This window comes from Zootermopsis nevadensis, unplaced genomic scaffold (genome assembly GCF_977971745.1).
Source record: "Zootermopsis nevadensis isolate Lab colony 2312 unplaced genomic scaffold, Znev_1.0 Znev_ptg000050l, whole genome shotgun sequence".
Lineage (NCBI taxonomy): Eukaryota > Metazoa > Arthropoda > Insecta > Blattodea > Termopsidae > Zootermopsis > Zootermopsis nevadensis.
The window spans coordinates 3,180,947-3,204,108 of record NW_028259182.1 but is presented as its reverse complement, the minus strand read 5'-3'; the positions used below and the strand labels follow the sequence as shown (position 1 = coordinate 3,204,108).

General features: G+C 39.0%; 2 protein-coding genes across 13 annotated transcripts in view; one reads left to right on the top strand and one right to left on the bottom strand.

Moving 5' to 3' along the window:
* Klp67A (Kinesin-like protein at 67A) overlaps positions 1-23,162 on the bottom strand; it is a 69,139-nt gene that overhangs the window by 15,836 nt on the left and 30,141 nt on the right. The window contains exon 3 of one of the 3 annotated variants that reach the window (XM_087361076.1): positions 20,334-20,439. The exons of the other annotated variants lie outside the window; for them this stretch is intronic. The gene's annotated coding sequence lies outside the window, so the exon portion shown is untranslated. The remainder of the gene's footprint in view (positions 1-20,333; positions 20,440-23,162) is intronic. 3 annotated transcript variants of the gene reach the window in all.
* Positions 8,388-23,162, top strand: part of magu (SPARC related modular calcium binding-like protein magu) — a 53,809-nt gene continuing 39,034 nt past the window's right edge. For 8 of the 10 annotated variants that reach the window (XM_087361087.1, XM_087361086.1, XM_087361085.1 and 5 more), the window contains exons 1-3: positions 8,865-9,003; positions 9,295-9,456; positions 14,486-14,601. In XM_087361087.1, the coding sequence (XP_087217213.1) occupies positions 8,880-9,003; positions 9,295-9,456; positions 14,486-14,601 (402 nt within the window). In that variant the 5' untranslated portion in view covers positions 8,865-8,879. Of the gene's footprint in view, positions 8,530-8,864; positions 9,004-9,294; positions 9,457-14,485; positions 14,602-23,162 lie in introns of those variants that run through there. The other 2 variants (XM_087361084.1, XM_087361088.1) reach the window with 2 other exon arrangements.

Below are 23,162 nucleotides of genomic sequence, written 5' to 3'. Positions count from 1 at the left end.
TTGAAGAATAACAGTATTGTTTTGTGACATTTCCGAGACGAGGGTCTAGAAACGAACGTAATGTATATCCACTGATTGGCAAGACACTGGCGTTAATGTGAATATCATATTCACAGGCTCAAGGCCTCATGTCGGCATGTTTTTAATTGGTCTTTGCAGTTGTATATCTTTCAACTCCATGTTTTAAAGTTTTAGTGTGCAACTCCTGCAAATGGATAATGAAATATGTAGCTTGTGATATTCGAAAGTGAACACTGAATTATTTTTTTTTGTAAATCACACGCATCCACTAACCTTTTCGTTAACAAACAAAAAGTAACCGTTAATATTATAATTCACACCGCCCCTGGCATTTGACAGCCTAGAAAGGCAGGGGAAACCGGTGTGCCATTGATTTTTCAGTAATATATATTTTTAATTAATTAATCTTGTCCGTATAATCACAATTTAAAATTTAAAATTTAGATAGTTAAAATACCATGTGATGCTCCTTATCGAAACATTCGATTTACATTTGGAACATAACTATCTTAATTTTAAATTTTAAATTGTGATTAGACGGACAAGATTAATTAATTAAATATATTTTCACAATATGACGCAACTCTTATCAGCTTATTAATATATATTTTGATTCAAAGTTTCATTGTTCGAATCTGAATAGACAAAAATATCTACGAGCCTGTGCTACGTCACAGTAGAAGGGGATGGGAAGATGGAATGGGCAAGACGTATTTTCCGCTATAACTCCCCCCCCCCCCGCCCCTCCGTACCAAGGCTGACTGGCTAACAACGCGTGTGTTTGTAACGGTCACAGAAACTCGGAAGTTTTCTCCACAGAAACCTTTTTATTTCGCAAAGTATATCAGTCACTTGTACAAAACATAAATTCTCTGTTGGCCCCTAAAAGGGTTGTTTTCAAGACCTGGCGTATTGGATTAAACAATCAGAATCTATGAGCTCTAACCATGGATCTCATTCGTCTAGACAAGGACTTGATTGGAGATCGAACAACACATAGAGTCAAAGAAACTCCGCTCTTAAGCGACCTTGTAACGGAGACTCGGAGATACTTCGGTGGCCGTCTAGAGTTCTTGCTGTCTACACATAAATGTTCTTTTGTTACAGATTTTATTCTCTACTTTATTTTTCACGTTAATTAATAGTCTGATAAAAGAGGGCAAACTTACGTTGTCACAGATAGTTCAGTTGGCAGCGTGTTTGTATACGCGGTTCGAATTCCAATCAGGTGATTTTGTCAATCAATATGTCTCTTCAAATTTTTGGTGACGCAAAAGAATGGACTGGATGTCGTACTGATGAAGAAGATGCAATGTTCCATCAGGATATAAGTGTAATATAAATACGATTCACTTGCTGTGGTTTAAATCACGACATACAGCCTTCATACCAGTAAATCACAAGAGATTTATGAATACACTCCCAAGCGAAATATACCAAATCCTTAACCTATTCACCACTCATTATCGATTTCCGTTTAGTTCGATTTTATATAACATACGCAGTTAAAAAAATAGAGTTGAAGTCTTTGAGTACTCATTGCCCTGAAGATGGAGACAGTAAGGACCTCTGAGGTAAAGTTCTACCAGATTACACGGCGCGACAACCCAGAAGTCAGCCATATTCAGAATCACCGCCTTGAAAACCTCAGATCCTACTCGGTCGATCTTTGTAATGGTGAAGTGCAGTGTTTTCTTCGCGGTACGGACTGAATTATATTAAATGTTACTTAGACGAGCTTCGGCTTCAAAGGGTCACACTGGCGTTTGACATTTGTTCAGGACACAAAGAAAACGTCTCGCGAAAAAGATGGCTGTCTTCTGGGTCTTTGTCCTGATGATGGAAGCAGTAACCACCTCTGAAACGTCGGTAAACTTCTACCAACAACCCAGAAGTCAGCCATCTTCAGACTCACCGCCTTGAAAACCTCAGATCCTACTCGGTCGATCTTTGTAATGGTGAAGTGCAGTGTTTTCTTCGCGGTACGGACTGAATTATATTAAATGTTACTTAGACGAGCTTCGACTTCAAAGGGTCACACTGGCGTTTGACATTTGTTCAGGACACAAAGAACACGTCTCACGAAAAAGATGGCTGTCTTCTGGGTCTTTGTCCTGATGATGGAAGCAGTAACCACCTCCGAAACGTCGGTAAACTTCTACCAGACTACACTGCGTTACTACCCAGAAGTCAGCCATCTTCAGACTCACCGCCGTAAAAACCTCAGATCCTACTCGGTCGATCTTTGTAATGGTGAAGTGCAGTGTTTTCTTCGCGGTACGGACTGAATTATATTAAATGTTACTTAGACGAGCTTCGGCTTCAAAGGGTCACACTGGCGTTTGACATTTGTTCAGGACACAAAGAACACGTCTCACGAAAAAGATGGCTGTCTTCTGGGTCTTTGTCCTGATGATGGAAGCAGTAACCACCTCTGAAACGTCGGTAAACTTCTACCAACAACCCAGAAGTCAGCCATCTTCAGACTCACCGCCTTGAAAACCTCAGATCCTACTCGGTCGATCTTTGTAATGGTGAAGTGCAGTGTTTTCTTCGCGGTACGGACTGAATTATATTAAATGTTACTTAGACGAGCTTCGACTTCAAAGGGTCACACTGGCGTTTGACATTTGTTCAGGACACAAAGAACACGTCTCACGAAAAAGATGGCTGTCTTCTGGGTCTTTGTCCTGATGATGGAAGCAGTAACCACCTCCGAAACGTCGGTAAACTTCTACCAGACTACACTGCGTTACTACCCAGAAGTCAGCCATCTTCAGACTCACCGCCGTAAAAACCTCAGATCCTACTCGGTTGATCTTTGTAATGGTGAAGTGCAGTGTTTTCTTCGCGGTACGGACTGAATTATATTAAATGTTACTTAGACGAGCTTCGGCTTCAAAGGGTCACACTGGCGTTTGACATTTGTTCAGGACACAAAGAACACGTCTCACGAAAAAGATGGCTGTCTTCTGGGTCTTTGTCCTGATGATGGAAGCAGTAACCACCTCTGAAACGTCGGTAAACTTCTACCAACAACCCAGAAGTCAGCCATCTTCAGACTCACCGCCTTGAAAAACTCAGATCCTACTCGGTCGATCTTTGTAATGGTGAAGTGCAGTGTTTTCTTCGCGGTACGGACTGAATTATATTAAATGTTACTTAGACGAGCTTCGACTTCAAAGGGTCACACTGGCGTTTGACATTTGTTCAGGACACAAAGAACACGTCTCACGAAAAAGATGGCTGTCTTCTGGGTTGATGCCCTGAAGATGGAAGCAGTAACCACCTCTGAAACATCGTTAAATTTCTACCAGACTACACCGAGCTACAATCCAGAAGGCAGCCATCTTCAGAATCACCGCCTTGAAAACCTCAGATCCTACGTAAACTCGATTGCTGCTGGAAAAAACAACAACAAAAAACCGAAACTCCTTCCAGTAATTTTGGACGTAAACACACAGGCAGACATGCACTGTTCCTTGAATTCGTTTCAGCCACTGCGTTTTCTCCAAACAAAAACAATTATAAACAAGAAAGTTAGTGTTAAGTGGATGAGAACAAAATGATGCATTGACATGTCAGTCTTCTGGCTGCATGAAACCACAGATGGCGCCACTTACGTAAAACAGGGCTGCCCAGTCTTAACGACCTTGCGAAATTAGCAGCGAACTGTCGTGCCCCGCATAAACAATGCGATCATGGGTTCGAATCCCGTTTTTATTTTCCCACGTTGCGTTGGTCAGACGCTGCACCCACTTACCTATTGTCGTTTATTGTAATAAGGAACTATCTAACCTGTGCCGTAGATCAGTGGTATTCGACCTTTTTTGTTCGCGTACCCCCAGATATAATTTCTCTTCAACTTTGTACCCCCAAAGTTGTTGGTGTATAATTCAAGTTATACATAGTATATAATCTATATCTAAAATAAATTAAATAAATTACATTACTGATTATTCAGTGTTTATCATATATATATATTTTTTTAAATTTCACGTACCCCCTAAGATGTCTTCGCGTACCCCCAGATATAATTTCTCTTTAACTTTGTACCCCCAAAGTTGTTGGTGTATAATTCAAGTTATACATAGTATATAATCTACATCTAAAATAAATTAAATAAATTACATTACTGATTATTCAGTGTTTATTATAAAATAATATATATATTTTTTAAATTTCACGCACCCCCAAAGATGTCTTCGCGTACCCCCAGATATAATTTCTCTTCAACTTTGTACCCCCAAAGTTGTTGGTGTATAATTCAAGTTATACGTAGTATATAATCTACATCTAAAATAAATTAAACAAATTACATTACTGATTATTCAGTGTTTATCATAAAATAATTTCTATTTTTTTTAAATTTCACGTACCCCCTAAGATGTCTTCGCGTACCTAAGGTTGAATACCACTGAAGTAGAGGAAGCCAATATTCGAAATGGGCTCTAGGAACAAAATGGATGAAAGCAGAACACAGAAACTGCTAAAGAGACGGCTGGAACGCCGGAATGTTATTTGATCACTAATAACGAACGTCGTCCAGTTACGTAACAGACATTTGTCTCAGCTTGAGAGAAAAAAAATCCTTCATCAAGAAAATAAACATAATGAATAGACAGAATTTTTATGGATGACGTCTCAGCGTCTATTACGATGATTCTATATAATTTACTTTAAAGATCCAGCTTCCGAAAAGTTATATATTTTTATTCGTACTTGTGATTTGGACGATGGACAAAGTCCAGAAGAGAATTTTTCTTAGAAGGTTTAAATTTACATAGCTCGGTGTAATACACATGCTCAGATGCTATAAATATGATATCTGAGTTATTTTTTCTCAAGGCGGTGAAATTGTTGATTGTGGCCTCCCAAAGATGGAGTTAACTCTTTAAATGGTATATAATATGTCCCACCGCTTCAATATTCAGTAACTTCATGTATTAATTGTTTTTGTATGATTTTCGCTGTAAACAGGAATTATTTCCTAAGACAGCATTAACCAGTCGATATTCTCAACGGTGAAGTGTGGTGTTTTCTTCGCGGTACGGGCTGAACTATGAAATAACATTTAGACGATCTTCTCCTTCGAAAGGTTAATTCATACGCTGGTCAGAAACGCTGATAATCACCACACGGCATTACGACAGAGAAGACCATAATTTACGTTACCATAAACAGTTATGTCATCGGATATGGAAAACAAGAGACTTTGGGCGATATGTTTTAGGCCAGTTAAGAGCCAGATTCATCTTCTGCTTTCTTTCTTGAGGCCAAGTTGTGCATGCATAATATTCTGACGTCTCAAGTGGCCATGAAATCCAACCGCACCGATTCGTTGCGCGGTTATAATCTGTGGTAACTTCCATATCAGAGGACGAAAGGGGCACTGGATTTGAACAAAATTCAAAATCGATGTTAGCAGCAGTGAGGGAAAGAAACGTAAAAGATCTTTTAAAATGCAATGGGGAATAATTGCTTGCTTTTCGATCCCGTAGCTTCCTTTCCTTTTATCTTTTCCTTATAACTATTCCGACACTTTTTTTTTGTCAAGTTGGCTCGAGTTCGGCAGTAGAGCTTCACAGATATCTTCAGTTTCTGTCACTGTACTCCGATATGGCCGAACTATTCTGTGACTTCAACATACCTATTCCATTATAACAAAAGCTAAAACGATGCATACCTAATCACACATGCAACGTAAAGGTCCCAAATATAACCTAACAAATACCACCCTAACCTAACGCAACCCAACCCGACCCAACCTAACCTAACCCAACCTAACCTAACCCAACCTAACCTAACATAACCTAACATAAGCTAACCTAACCCAACCTAACCTAACGCAACCCAACCTAACCTAACCCAACCTAACATAACATAACCTAACATAAGCTAACCTAACCCAACCTAACCTAACGCAACCCAACCTAACCTAACCCAACCTAACATAACATAACCTAACCCAACCTAACATAACCTAACCCAACCCAACCTAACGTAACCTAACCTAACCTAACATAACCAAACCTAACCTAACCCAACCTAACATAACCTAACCCAACCTAACCTAACATAACCTAACTTAACCTAACCCAATCTAACCTAACAGCACCGCATCGAAAATGAAGCATGTTGCGGCCGACCAAAACCCTATTAGCGGTAAAACTATCGCACATGCGCTCTCTTCCTATTGAAACAGTGAGTTTCAACAACGTATCAGAGAAACCGCTGTTGTCCAAACCGCTCGTGCGCGCATGGTCTCAGTTATTTTTAGTAGTTAAGCGCATAACTTGACGGCAGGGGTTTGATTCACGGCTGCACCTCAAGACCAGTTCTAGAAAGCTCCAAGTTTGTTTTCACACAGTCTATATTCCTCTGTGATATGCTGCTTAGACACAGGGATAACTTCCCATTCTCTGTGCATTTTACATCATCTTTTCTCTGTAGTCTTAAATCGAGTCGTATCTAGATTGTAAAATGTACAACATTTCTAATTCTTCTTGTGAAGACAGCAGATGAGAAGCAATGATTATTTTAATATTTATTTTTATTTTATTTAACGACACTTTCAGTATCTTGACTACATAGCGTCAGATGAGATGATAAAAATGAGTAATGAAGTGGAAAGAATTTTAGATGCTATCCGGCATTTTCCTGGAGGTACTGAGGAAAAACACGAAGAACATTAGTCATGATTGTCTGTCTGAGGGCCGAGATTTGAACCCAGGACCTCCCGAGTATTAAGACGGAGAGGGCATTGAGTAATGAAGCTTTATTAAGTACTGGATTATTTATTTATGATCGTGTCTCTTTATTAAAATTTGAAATTGACTTCAGAGATATGGAAAGTGTATTTCTTAAAGAACAATACAAATAAGTTTTAATACGTCTTTTTCTACAAATAAAGCAACTGATCAGATGACTGTTTTTAATTAACTAGCGTGTAAGTTGTCACGTGTAAGAAAGAGATATTGAATGTGAATTAAGTAGATTTAAAAATACGTTACGTGGTGTATTCCGAAGTGAACGTTAGAGAAGAAAGTTCTGCTATAATCTCTACTGAAAATATGTAATTATAATGTGACGATAACTACGTGTCTTACTAAATTAAACACGGGTGTCAAATTCAACTCATTTCGAGGTTATTCGACAAGAACTAAGAATCAATTGAATAAAAATTTCCTTGGATATTATCCATCGTCTAGTAAATATAAAACGTAAAACGACGTTTCGGAGATGGGACTCTATCTCCGTCTTCAGGTTCTGAAGAGTCATTTGAATAAAAATTTTCTTGGATATTATCCATCGTCTAGTAAATATAAAACGTAAAAAACGACGTTTCGGAGATGGGACTCTATCTCCGTCTTCAGGTTCTGAAGAGTCATTTGAATAAAAATTTTCTTGGATATTATCCATCGTCTAGTAAATATAAAACGTAAAAAACGACGTTTCGGAGAGTTTTGGAGAGTGAAATGTTCCAGGCTAAGAAAGTCCGTGCTTGTAACTTTGGGGTGACATGACACGAAGCTAGCAAACCGACGCCGAGCGTTGTAACGCCACCACAAATCTATTATCGCAAAGCTAATCAAAAGAGACATCTCAAAATAATAATCTTGTGTCCAGAAGAAATCTGAATTTTATTTCGTAATGTAGGGCGAGAGAAGAAAACTTATATAAAAGTTCGACATTAACTTCACAAATAACGATAACTGTTCAATAATAAGTTTGTCCCACTATACGCCATGTAGGCGCTTGGGGGGAGTGGAGGTATAGCTCCTCTCTTTCTTGACCTCGGCACTAGATGGGGGTGAGTGGTCAGCATCACGCCCCGGCCGGCTTTACCCCCGGTACCCATTGGATAGGAGGCTGGGTGGGCCCCAGAGCCGGTCTGGACGCAGAGGCTAGAGGAAAAATCCTCTGCCCCCGTCGGGGATCGAACCCCGGTCGTCCAGCCCGTAGCTAGTCATTATACTGACTGAGCTATCCCGGCTCATAACTGTTCAATATTGAAACAAAATTAAATTCGCCCAACAACTTTTGAGTGCAGAACCTCTAGTACCAAATTTAATCGAAATACATTCGGCAGTAAGATCAGAGATCTTCATGGTTTCGGAGATGAAAGGACCGGGCGGACAGACACTACACTCACTACGTGTGATGGCACATAAACGAACACTCGATGGCATTCTTAACCCTCGAAGACATTTTGGTACGCGCGGGGATCACAGGCTTGGTTTGACCATGTCCACTGTTCCTCGCCAACAGGTGCATCTGACCCTTCTTTCAAAGTTATTTGCCTTGGGGGGCTTAAGCACACGAGTACTACCAACAATACGGGAGTAAAAGTGAGGAGAGAGAGAGAGAGAGACAGGGAAATGGTGGGGGTAGGCACCGAAGACATAGCAGGCGGCCTGCAGTGTGTGTTCGTCTTGGACAGAGAGTGGATTGATTGTTTGCAGCGCGTAGCGTTCGGAGGCTCTTCGGAAGAACAGCGAGATGTAAGTAAGTAAGATGCGATCTTAACTCGAGGAGGTGTGAGGTCAGCCTCACGATCCGTCCGTTTTAACCCCAGTATCCACAGCTGGAGATTAAGCAACATGAGATAGAGACAAATACACAAGGAGGAACTTCAAAATCTGTATGTGCTACTGGGCTAATTAACTGCATGACACAAAAGTTATCTTGAGGACTTGATCGCTGATTCATTTCCTCAAGAAATTATCTGTTATTATGCAGCCCGTTACACATTAAGGTCATGACAAAAGAAGCCGATATTTCTTATCGTGTCAATTAAATCCGTTTCATATCTTTATAATATATTATATTATACATTTTTTTAATTTCTCCCATATATGCTTAGGTTCCTGCAATGGTCTTGTCCCTTTAAGTTTCTGAATTCTGAGTCCGTCGAGTGGCTTCGTATTCGGGAGGTCCCCGAGTTCAAATTTAGTCCTGGAGAGAGGACGTCTCAAAAAGGTATTCTTGAGTTTACTCAGTCTCTTCAGACACATTCTGTAAAAGTAGCTCAAGTGAGTCTACCACCGCCTCCTTCCACATCCTTTCCTATTCATAATTCATTTATGTGAGCTATTAAAGAGTCGTAAAATAAAAATAAAACCTTAGAGACATAAAGTGATAAAAGTTTAATAAAATTGCATAATAAGAATCTTCATAATTTGTATTCTTCACCAAACATTGCTATACGCCATGAAAGCGCTTGGGGGGAGAGATGATACAGGTCCTACTGATTCTTAACCTCGTCACTAGATGGGGGTGAGTGGTCAGCGTCACACCCCGGCCGCGCGAAACCTCCGGGAGAAAGGACCCCGGTACCCATTGGACAGGAAGATGGGTGGGCCCCAGAGCCGGTCTGGACGCAGAGGCTAGAAGGAAAAATCCTCTGCCCCCGTCGGGGATCGAGAGGACAGGGTAATGGGATTTTTCATTTGAAATTTGAGGTTTTCACGGAAGTAAAGATGATAAAGTTGTTTTGGGCTGTGAAGCCGTGTGGATCTTCAGGACTGAAGATGGAGACAGTATGTTTCTCCGAAACTATGCCATGTACAGACGAGTCAACACGTCTTCACAACCCACAAGAACAACGCTGTGATATTATATTTGTATTAAACTTGTTCAGGGCCGTATAAAGTAGCGGGATTTGATATTACAAGCGTTGAAATTTCGGGTCTGGATTGCGGGGTGTCTTCTTAGTTTAAAGATGACTTCGACGATTAATATCAACAAACATTTGAAAGGATGTGGGGGGGGGAAGGACTATGGTATGTTAGAAATTAACATCAGAGAGACTGAGGAAACCACAAGAAATCTCAGTCGATATAGGAAATATACAGGCCAAGAACTGAACCTGTGACCTCTCGAATACAAAGCAGGAGTGCCACCCACTTCGCCAGGGAAATTGGTACATTCGAATTGTATTACCACGATAGAGTTCATTGTAAACGAATATATGCGGGTTTTCACTTTGATTCAGAACCGATAATCGTCACGAGATAATTTTTAAAATTCGTGAAAACTGTCTCGGTTTGTTTCGCAAAGATTCCCGAGAAATTCGGAAAGAATCTGTTCTTAAATGAAACACGAAAAACGAATCCCATAACAATAACAATGCTTATTTGAATGTAAACTGAAAACAAAAAAATTTATAAGATGTGTTTTTCGACACATGCCAGGGTTTTGCAAAGTTCATTCCATGTGTTGGAAGAATTGCATTCTCAATGCGCAAAAGACAGTGAATACCGCATATTTTAGGAACGCAAACCGTTGCATCTTTATATATTTAGACAGCGTGATCTGTTACTTTGACGAAAGTAGTAAAGAAATTAGGTCGTGGAGCTTATATATCAGCCTATTTCGCCTAGAACTGTTACGACAATGAAATATAAGAAGGCATAATAGGCTCATCCTGTAACTAAAATGAAAGAGACAAGAAATGTATACAGAATTTTGGAGTACGAATCTCCCTAAAAACATCTGATTGGTCTTTGAAATATGTGGGAATGGGAGGTAGACAGAAGTGGTTCACAATCGAAGACGTCTGTCTTCTATCAGAGTACGTAGCGCGATGACCCAGAAGGGGGTCCATCTTCGTACCGCCGTGAAAACCTAGAACCTCACTTGGTTCAGAATCGTTTCCCCATGGCGAACTTCGGTACTATTATAGCTCCGTCGATTAACAGGTTAATAAATCGTGTAGTGGACAGAATCTCTTCCGAATTACACATTGAAATGCAAAGTTAAGTTTGTCAGAATTATTGCCCTGGGTGTTCACTTACTGAAGATACAAATCTGTTGTTGGCAGAGCTATTCAACAGCAGAGACATAATACTTCACAGAATCAGAAAGCATAACAAATCTAAAAGTCCTTGACGATGGTGAAGATTCAATTGAATAAAAATTTTCTTGGATATTATCCATCGTCTAGTAAATATAAAACGTAAAAAACGACGTTTCGGAGATGGGACTCTATCTCCGTCTTCAGGTTCCTACACAGTTGGGCCCACTAGATAGAGCTAATCCCTATCTCCGAAACGTCGTTTTACGTTTTATATTTACTAGACGATGGATAATATCCAAGGAAATTTTTATTCAAATGACTCTTCAGAACCTGAAGACGGAGATAGAGTCCCATCTCCGAAACGTCGTTTTACGTTTTATATTTACTAGACGATGGATAATATTCAAGTAATTTTTTATTCAAATGACTCTTCAGAACCTGAAGACGGAGATAGAGTCCCATCTCCGAAACGTCGTTTTACGTTTTATATTTACTAGACGATGGATAATATCCAAGAAAATTTTTATTCAATTAGAAAGCATAACGTTGAAAAAGTCCACAAATAGTAAAGACGCTTTGTTTTATTTAATGAAATTATTTTTCATTTATGACACATTTTTATAAAACAAAAGTGTACAATGCTGAAATATAAAATTAAGCCAAAAAAACTCCTGAAAAACTACGTATATTGGCCTGAAACAGAAGTAACGTTACTTTTATTTAAAAATTATGTCGCTGTGTTCAAAATTCGGGGATTCCAAAAAAAAGAAGGGAGATGCACCAAATCTGGTTCTGATGCGTGCCAGCCTCTATCCAACATGCTCCACGTATTCTGTCGGGGCAATTTGATAATCCATCGCATCACAAGCTTGCGAATTCACAGGTTGACAACAGTACTACATTCTTCCGTCCGAGCAGGGGTTTACTACGTCAGAAAGGGACAGAGATCTGCAATGCCGAGGGAATCCTCCACTCTGAAAGGCTTCGTGGTAGTTTCTCAAGTGTTTATTTACTTATCTGAATTTTTAATCCTCTTATTTTCATCTCCCGAAATCAAATCCGATAACAGCGCTTGGTCAGTTGGTTCAAAAATTCTGATTCATCACATCTAAGAACTCACGTATAGAAAAATTATACATATAAATACAAACCAACAGAAAGTCATGGCGTGTTTAAGATTTATACAGTTTTAATTAATTGATTGAACTTTTTAAGTGGCATTTCGTGTCCTGATAAATCCTTTGAAAATGTGTCAAAGTTCACGTACTCTGGAACGACACTATCAATTAGAAAATTGTATTGACGATAAAATACACGCATAATACCATTCAGTACAGAATATATTCTCACCAAGCTTTCAAAACTCTACACGTTTAAATATATAATAATATAATTTTACAACAAAATAATGTTTATACGTGGATGACGTAAGATTAGAATGGAGAAAGTTACAGAGGTTTTTACAGAGATGAAACAAATATGGGGGAAAAAATCATTTAAAATTTATTATATCGCATGAACAGATCGTATGAGACAATTAATCCTATGGAATGACAGACGGTCTTAATTAAATGAACTTAGATATTCAGTTATCTTGGTATTTTTGGAACCTGTGAGATACAAACACACAGGCAGAAGACTGAGGTTAACAAATACACGGTGTATATCAACACACAGTCAGTTAAGTTATACGTACCAGTTAGAAACAAATCAATTAACACAAGATTTAGTCGAAGAATTGCGAAAAACCTACAGATGGTCAACATATTCGTCACAATTTATGACATTTGGAAGTCTGAGACAAAAATAAATAATTAAAAATCCAAGCCCCACTCACCATCACTGTTAATCCTCTGAGAAATGTTAGAAAAATTTAAGGAAATAGTCCACTAGGAAAACCGAGGCTCATATGAGAGTATAATATTAAAATGGATTTTAAAAGGCATATAAAGATATGAACTGAGTACAGGTTCCAGTTGCGAGCTGTACAGAAAATTGGTATGAATCTTCGGTTCCCATAAGATGAGCATTACCTGACTAACTAAGCGACTATCAGCTTCTCAACGACTCGGCTATACGTAGCTATAATTTAAGTATAATTTACATTAAGAGACGTGCAACTACGTTTACAAATAAGGAGCGGTAAAAACGTAGATCCATTTAAATTAAATCAACATCATAATGAAATTAAGAAAATATTTTGGACTTCGAAAACTTTTAAAACACGAGAAGCCATGACCTTGCACATTGTTTTCAATAACTGCGTATCGGTCTGCGATTTTAAAAATAACAAAGATTAAAAAGCATCTGAAAACAACGTGGAGAGGAAAACGTTTAAAACCCAAGGAAGATGGGGGTTTGAGAAAATTACGTAACGTGAAGCTTCACCTATATTGTTAAGGTGATGAAATCAAGGACGCGGATGGATATTTGCAGACGCAGTCTGTATTAAGTTCATTTGGCGAACGGACACAGAAGGTTCATCAACACGTGAGGCGACAGGTAACTGGGCCAGTTTCTGCTGGTGACATTAACCTTTTGATGCAGAGTGGTAACTATATGTACCACCTCCTATAACAATCAGTAACTCTTCATTTTGTATTTATGATTCTTGTATGATTATCATTGAAAACAGAGATTATATCGTTTTAATAGCATTAACCATTCGATCTTTGTAATGGTGAAGTGTAGTGTTTTCTTCGCGGTACGGGCTGAATTCTTAAATAATATTTAGACGAGCTTCGGCTTCAAAGGGTTCAACAAGACACGCTAGTAATAAAATCTATGCACGAAAATATTAACATATATATTTTATAAGATTATTTCTGTCTGTAAATTCTAATATATTTTGGGTTTTTATTGTGACTATCGAATTTTTGATTAAAAGTGCTTGAATACCAAGTGGTCAGCAAAATACTTGAAAAAAGTGGCAATTTTGGATATTACGTAACACAGTGTTCGATGATTTATGCATGTCATCTGGCGTTGTTATGACTGAAATGTAGAATACATCGATGGGTTGGACATGTAGAAAGGGTGCGGGGGATACACGGAACGTACTGGTAACAAATGTAGGGAATCTTCACGAATATTTTGTAATAATTTTTATATATTTATTCTTAAATGTTTTCATTAATCTTGAATAAATATTTTGCCCAATTAAATAGCATTCCATATTATAAGTAAATTTGGTAAAGTCGGTATTGTTGGTACGCCTAATGGCGTTTCGGTCCCACGCAAAAAAACTAGCATGAGAATTAACTTCAAAAATAATGCGGAAGGAATCAAATTAGACTCGCTTATGATCAGAATTTAACCACAGGAAAGTCACAAGGAACCCATATGTTTGTTTGTTTGTTTGTTTGGTGTTCCTCTGGTACTTAGTATCGCAGTAAAATATGTCAGTTTCCAGTACCCAATCTCAGGACTGTGAAAATGTAAGAAGCGAAGTCTATGAAATGAAATTATAACAAATTGCAGATCTTCAGTAGTTGATAAGACGCCACAAACCAGGTCACTCTAAGGTCCTAGTGAAACTAGATCCGGGGGGGAAAAGGTGTTACCAACCGCACCACAGCGCCATATCACACGAAGGAGGCACAAACTCATTTTGAATTTTTCTTGTATTAATCTTTAACGTCTGACTTGTGTTGTTCTGCACAGGGGAAGCTGCCTTCAAGATGTGTCATTGCGGGACTGAACTCATGTGCCACAGGATGTTGCTGCTACTAGTGCTGATTGCCGTCGCATTCACGCACACGGCCAGTACGACAGAACAGGTCAGTCACAACACGACGCGAGCATGCACGTCCCACGTTTGGGCAAGTTTTATTCTACCCCGGGCTTCATAATTTGCAATCCTCACGAAACTCTACTGTTATTAATTTTTTTAAAAAAAATTAAATAAAGAGTGGTGAGCGGGAAACATGGCGGGAATAAAACACTTGTGACTCACAAAGATTAAATAAGTTTCTAACTTCGCCGTTGCGGTTCAAATATCCTCCTCAGAACCCTGTTCACAAACACGAAACATTAACAAAAATTACGTTTTCTATCCGTTTACTTCTAGAAACCTTCTTATCATACGAGCACCTAACAGAGATTCTTCTTTGCGATATGTATGTTTACCTATACGGACTCTACATATATAAGTTTCAATAGTATTAAAAATATATTAAAATTGGCCGTCAATCACAATATAAGATAATTAAAAGATTAAAACATCATTTTACGTTCCGTATCGATCGATACGGAACGTAAAATGATGTTTTAATTTTTAATTATCTTATATTGTGATTGACGGCCAATTTTAATATATTTTTAATACTATTTAAATAAATCACAATATGACGCACCTACAATATCTTATATATAAGTTTCGTTTAAATAATTTCTATTATCTTACTTTGATTGAATATGTGTATACATCTTTTTGGGACAGCCTATATTTTGACCTTCTAAACATTAATAAGAGTAATCTACAATCTACAATAAACGAAAAGCTTGCATTAATAAATATAGAATAGTTTTAAATATAAAAACCTGAAGATGATGCTATGACATCGAAACATGTAGAAGTATTAAAGCGCAACATTGTAACATCGAGATAACGATGAATGGCGCAGAATATAAATTTTAAATTTTAACACCAATAATTTAAAAGTTTGTGTATATGACTTGAATAATAAATATATATGTGAATTTTAAATACAAACATGACGCATCAAAACTATAAAAGAAATAAAGCATCAAGATGTGGTCGTCTAAATTTTAAACAATTCAAAATTCAACATGATTACGTAAAATATCAAACTTATAAAGTGATAATAATACGAACTGGCAAATTTACAGATAATAATTAATCTCGGTATATATTTAAAATTAAAATGGTCCTAAAAGGAAATATATAAATACAGTGAGTACTTCATAAAAGGCCTTTTCAATGTAAAATTAACACACGCAATCTAAGCAGCAAAGCAATGTACATTCAGGAACATTATCGGAGTGGTTCGAGATGCTGTTATGTTAACCAGGGCGTTTTAAAAACATCTAAAACACCTAAATCATTGGTCTGAAAACGTAAGACACAAAGTAAACAACTGTGTAATAGCACGACTGTAGATAATGGACGGACATTAAACGCTGTATCATATCAGCGGTTATAGGCGAAACAAGAAAGCTTTTAACTGGAAGATCTCATCGTCAGAATGTTTAATAAACGTACGATTATTCCAGTGGAATATTCCTTCATATTTCGCAAACAAACCTCAAAGGATAACGCGCATTTCTCGTCTAGAACAAATAAACGTGAATATCAATCAGTTAATGCAGCGCGATAAACATCCTTGTACCTTCTATCTTAAGTCAAATTTTTATTATTCTGGTACAATTTAACTTCTCTCTACGTCATTAGCTTTGACGTCATGTGGAAGCTGATTTAGGAAGAATGAGAACATATTCTTCAAGGATCCACATGTCAACACGTTCCGAGAGCCTCATATTTTATAGCGGCTATTCGTGACGCAAACGAACATTGCATTATGTGAATTAGAAGATCCGGGAACAACACGGACCTGACAAATCCTTCTTCCAATATTTAGAAAATATTAATGCGAACTACCAGGATCTCTCTCTCGCTCCAAGCTTATACATTTAATTCCACCTTTATTCCTATATCATCGTTGGAGCTTATGGGTTAATTGTACCCTGTGAGGTCAGTCTGCTACTGAAATTGCGACCACAGGCGGGATAAATTACTTTAGGAATATTTCATGCCTGTTCCGAAAATATCGACAACCTTAGGACACTAACTGTCAGTTCTGCAAAATATACCGTATTCAGATTTAACCATACATACATTTTTTTTTATTTATTTAATGTTCTGTCTGAGGACAGGTCCATATGAACAGGATCCTTCCATCCTTTTCTCGGACTGGGACCTGTTCATATACGTTCTTGGCAGATGATCCAGAAGTGGTTTGCCATTGCCTTCTTCTGTGTGTGAATGGAGTAATTGTTGGGATGCCACGGAGGAAAACTCCGTGTTGCCTAGACCACGGCCTTGCTCAACACAAGTTATAAATTCGGGCACCGCCGGGAATCGAACCCGAGACCCCCAGGATTACAAGGCCAGCGTTCTAACCGCTAGACCACCGTGGCGGTTCATACATACATACAATGAAAAAATAATAAAGAGAGAAATTAGTGGATTATAGTGGACGGTAATGGAGTATTAGAACAATATTCCTTATTGAATCGATATTTTCAGACTAGTACTAGCAAGGCAAAATTCGTATAGACCTAATAATGAAAACAGATCCTTAAGTATCGACACGTGAACTTCATGGATTCTGCCACAAAACGAACTTTTAAAAAAAACAGCTTCAATAAATAAAGATTACTTTTTTCCAATTAATATTTGGGTGATGGAAACAAGATGGACGGTGCATGGTGACAATAAACAGAGACCTAGCAACAAAGAATATTCCGCAAAGAACACTGGACGACCGGGGTTCGATCCCCGACGGGGGCAGAGAATTTTCCTTCTAGCCTCTGCGTCCAGACTGACTCTGGGGCACACCCAGCCTCCTATCCAATGGGTACCGGGATCCTTTCCCGGAGGGTTAAGCGTGCCCGGGGTGTGACGCTGACCACTCACCCCCCATCTAGTGACGAGGTTAAGAATGAATAGGAGCTATATCGCAACTCTCCCCCCAAGCGTCTATATGGCGTACAGCGGGATAGATTTACATACTTTTCACTTACATTTTTTGTTTGGATATCTGAAATTCGTATTGTAATATATTTATTTTTTCTGAAAACATATCATTAAAAAACTATCAAATACGGTCATAGTCTCAGCATACAGAAAGAGGTTCCATCACTAACTGACAGAATAATTTGGACAAATTAACACCTCACAGAAATGAATGTTTGTGATCTGTTTATATTTTCTAATGAATTCGCCATATTTCAAATCCTAACCTTCATCTCAATAACTTTTAATGTAAGCCATATAATACGAAATTTTATTGAAATCTTTCAAATAATGTGAGATATTTTACAGACATCTCCCTATTACGCTTTCATTTATGCCCTTCGTTCAAATATCGTACAAGAATGTTTTGCGGAGCAGTCTAGAAACCCGGAACTAAGAATTTATTACGTACGAAGCAAATAACATTATTGTTTAATATGAAGCTTAAGATATTTATTTGTTCTGCGTTCGTATTTATATGAAAAGATGGATTTGAGGATCTGCACTAATATGGCGACCTTCTCTTATTACTAAGACGCGGTTTAAACTGAAGGGCAGAACCTTCCTTGATGAGATCAGTCCATCGCCAACATTTAATCGAAACTGATACAAGTATTCTGGTATAAATAAAACACGAGGTTCGAACTGATACTACATTCTGTACCAAAAGAACGTACTTATACTAAATTCTTGCTAATTTCGCCATCTTCTATTTCATGAATCTACGTTCAGTCGCTTCTAAAATTATTAAGCTTCGTAAAATAATATTATTACAATACGATGCTTTCATGACGTACTAATACAATGAACCACTTAAGGTTCAACGAAAACATAAAAATAATTGTAAGACTTGAGGTTCTCACAGCCGTGAGTATGAAGATTTCTGTCTTCTGGGTTGTTGCGCCGCGTAGTATGGTAGATGTTTACCAACGTTTCGGAGGTAATTACTGCCTCCGTCATCAGAGTATAAAGATTTCTGTCTTCTGGGTTGTTGCGCTGTGTAGTCTGGTAGATGTTTACCAACTTTTCAGAGGTCATACTGCCTCCATCATCAGGGCGATGAGTATGAAGATTTCTGTCTTCTGGGTTGTTGCGCTGTATGGTCTGGTCGATGTTAACCAACGTTTCAGAGGTCATACTGCCTCCGTCATCAGGGCGCCTGATGACGGAGGCAGTATGACCTCTGAAACGTTGGTTAACATCGACCAGACTACACAGCGCAAGAACCCAGAAGACAGAAATCTTGAGACTCACCGCTGTGAAAACTTCAAATATCGTCCTGATGATGGAGGCAGTATGACCTCTGAAAAGTTGGTAAACATCTACCAGACTACACAGCGCAACAACCCAGAAGACAGAAATCTTGAGACTCACCGCTGTGAAAACTTCAAATATCGTCCTGATGATGGAGGCAGTATGACCTCTGAAACGTTGGTAAACATCGACCAGACTACACAGCGCAACAACCCAGAAGACAGAAATCTTCATAAAAATAATTATCAAAAAATGGAAGAGACAAACAGTCTTCGGTTTTAAGAGTTTGTCTGCTAATCGTCTCAAAAGACAATCAGCAACATCTAAGAAAGTGTCTTTGAAAATACGTTTAGACACATGAAGTAGCAGAGACTTTGAGAAAAATACTTAACGAAAAGCTTCACAACTTATTCACTTCATTAACCGTTGTTACGGTGAGCCAAGGAACACGATACAAACGGGACATGTCGATCGGATGGGAGACATTGGAGTCGTTTTCTGTCGGAATTCCTCTAGGGAAGAGACAGTGTGAGACATCTGAACGTAAATGGGAGGATGATATTAAACTGGCTCTTATTAAATTGGATGTGTGTGTCTGTAGGTGTCTCTACCTACCACCTTAATGGCATCTAGTGGGATATTTTATGTCATCCGCCATTGTTTCGAAGCCCAATTCTCGTCTCCCAAAAACCAAATTTAATAGAAAGTAGATTTTCAGACGGCGTATGCAGACGGACGATCGGCTCATAATTATTCGTTAATTTCGTGCACTGTTTAAAGAGAACACATACGGAATCTTAGCTTAAATTTACGGTTGTAAGATAAAAAACCGAATAGAGGGGAGTTATGAAATTCCTCGCCTTTTGAGGGTACGGAAGGTTCATTACTGTGCTCACAAAATCCTTTCACCTGCCATTATCCTGAACCAGATCAATCCAGTCCACATTCAGCCACCTTAATTCCCTAATACCGCTACGGTGGTCTAGCGGTTAGAACGCTGGCCTTGTAATCCTGGGATCTCGGGTTCGATTCCCGGCGGTGCCCGAATTTATAACTTGTGTTGGGCAAGGCCGTGGTCTAGGCAACACGGAGTTTTCCTCCGGGGGCTTCCCCGGTTTCCCCGTGGCATCCCAACAATTACTCCATTCACACACAGAAGAAGGCAATGGCAAACCACTTCTGGATCATCTGCCAAGAACGTATATGAACAGGTCCCAGTCCGAGAAAAGGATGGAAGGATCCTGTTCATATGGACCTGTCGTCAGACAGAACACTAAATAAAATAATAAAATAAATAATTCCCTAATATTTCCGTAACAGTTTCATACCATTTATGCTTAGTTCTTTCGAGTAGGTTCTTTCCTTCAGGCGTTGTAACCAAACGTTTAAACCAAAGTTGATCTATGACAATGTACAGACCAGCCTCTGGTCGGAGTAAAGCGTCTTGAGCTCTTAAGATTGTTGGTGATCAGAAGATCAAACGCTGCCATCAGCACTAACCTTATCTTGCGAGATGTAGTGACCAAGGCCTGTTTGCAGCTGGGGTATTCCCCACTGATGACGTAATTCTTCCGCATACCGATACTGAGCGATCCATGACGAGAGACTGCACATAAAAATACAGGGTCTTTGCAAAAAAAGAGAAATGCTACAAGAAATTTCGGCACAGTGATCAGCGCCAGTGAAGGAACTCCGTCTGCAGTGGTATGAAATGTTTGACGTCGGCTTCGGATTGTCCTGAACGACGATCCTGCGCGCTGAAAATGTTTTAACGCGACTGTCCGTCTCCCAGGACTACTGAGCTCACGGACACCAAATGTAGTTGAACATTCCGCTGAAGATGGCTGTTTTCTGGGATGTTTCGCCCTGATGATGGAGGCAGCAAGGATCTCTAAAACGTCGGTAGACTCCTACCAGACTACGCGGCGCTACAACCCAGAAGTCAGCCATCTTCAGACTCACCGCCGTGAAAACCTCAGATCCTACTCGGTCGATCTTTGTAATGGTGAAGTGCAGTGTTTTCTTCGCGGTACGGACTGAATTATATTAAATGTTACTTAGACGAGCTTCGGCTTCAAAGGGTCACACTCGCGTTTGACAATTCCTGAATGCGGTTACATTTGTTTAGGACACAAAGAACACGTCTCACGAAAAAGATGGCTGTCTTCTGGGTTGATGCCCTGATGATGGAAGCAGTAACCACCTCCGAAACGTCGGTAAACTTCTACCAGACTACAAGGCGTTACAACCCAGAAGTCAGCCATCTTCGGACTCTCCGCCTTGAAAACCTCAGATCCTACTCGGTTGATCTTTGTAATGGTGAAGTGCAGTGTTTTCTTCGCGGTACGGACTGAATTATATTAAATGTTACTTAGACGAGCTTCGACTTCAAAGGGTCACACTCGCGTTTTAAGTAACCTGTATGCTGTTACATTTATTCAGGACACAAAGAACACGTCTCACGAAAAAGATGGCTGTCTTCTGGGTTGATGCCCTGATGATGGAAGCAGTAACCACCTCTGAAACGTCGGTAGACTTCTACCAGACTACGCGGCGTTACTACCCAGGAGACAGCCATCTTCGGACTCACCGCCTTGAAAACCCCACATCATACATAAACATTCTCCTATTAATATACAAGATTCACAAGTCTAATACAAAGGCCTTTTTCAATAGAAAAACTGCTTGTTAAATAGAGTTAGGTACTTGGTGAAGGGTCAGGTAATGCAACTACCTGGAAGTAGAGAAAAGGACATTTGGCTGAGAAATTTCTAGCTTGGGTTTCATTCGGATTTTCTTCAGAACGGCTTGGGGAAACACGGTCATAATTCAACGGCCATGGAAACAGATTTAGCAAATTGACGATATTTTCAAATGTGACACACACACGCGCGCCTTGTCAGACATGACTACAGGATATAATTTCAAAGATTTCTTTTTCCGTATGTGAGATCGGAGTTTTTTCTGGTTTGTAAGACTCATAGGTCTGGGTAGTCCTCAGGGCTTCAGCCCTCAAGATGGAGACAGTATGTTCCTCCGAAACTCTGGTATCTATCTATTGTACATGTCTACACGGCCTCATAAACCATAAAAAAGTGGTCATTTTAGGTTAGGTTTTCCATCGGGATGCGATGGGATGATTGTACTGTACTCCTTAACAAAGAACATCCCACTCTGTTCAGAAACTTTTAGCAAATATTTCTTTGTACAGGAAAGCACAAGACGAAATAACATTTTAGTGATTTAATTTTTTTTTTTACTGATTATGGAAGAACATCCTTTCAAAAATGCGTCGACTAGGTCCTTATGTCGGATTTCAAATCCTTGACCTAACCCGAGGATTTTTTCTTACTATTTTGTTGTCATAAGACGGAACGTACTTCTAAATGTTTAAGAGAAAATCTGCGGTTAGACGTCATACATAAGCTTTCAAAAAGTTACCTTAATGTTCATATTAATCAGTGGAGCGTCTGTGTTAAGCTACGTAAAAATAAGTGAAGGACACAGCGCACACAGACAGCCACACCCTGAGGGTAGAGGAGTCTAAAACGTTCTGAAGACGATAAACGGGAATGGAGGATGTCTCGAGGGACGAACATCATACACAGGCCTTCGTCGTACATTTTAATATCATCAGTTGACAGAGTACGTTCTGGGTGCAACACGTAATAGTACTTCGGGAGATAAAAATGCATACAAAATTTTAGATGAGAAACTCCACAGAGGACTGTGCAAGGATAGGTTGAGAGAATGAAAGATTTCACACGTAGTAGAGGTCAGATTCAGTTTTTCATGGAATAACGCTAATTTTGTCCCCACCTCATTAGTTCGCACGGCTCTGTTTTTAAATTCAATGAACTTGATCGCACTCAACCATATTCTGGAAAGAAATTTGGAATATGGAGGAAACACAGCCATTTCAATATATTTACTCTTTGTTACAATGTATTCATCTGAATAATGACACGCGATAACTTTGTGCTATGACAGCAGAGCGCCAGTTACTCAGAGTCCTAATTATCAGTGGTCTCAGATTGTATCCACAAAAAATACTGGATTTTTAATAAGCTGGCTTTAAGAAAGTGTTTAGTAATTTTTTTAATATGTTTCGCATATGCAATTACGCAAGTTTATATTACAAATATATTTAGTTATTTTGGGTACATGGTTAATGATAATTATTATTATTATTTAGTGTTCTGTCTGACGACAGGTCCATATGAACGGGATCCTTCCATCCTTTTCTCGGACTGGGACCTGTTCATGTACGTTCTTGGCAGATGATCCAGAAGTGGTTTGCCATTGCCTTCTTCTGTGTGTGAATGGAGT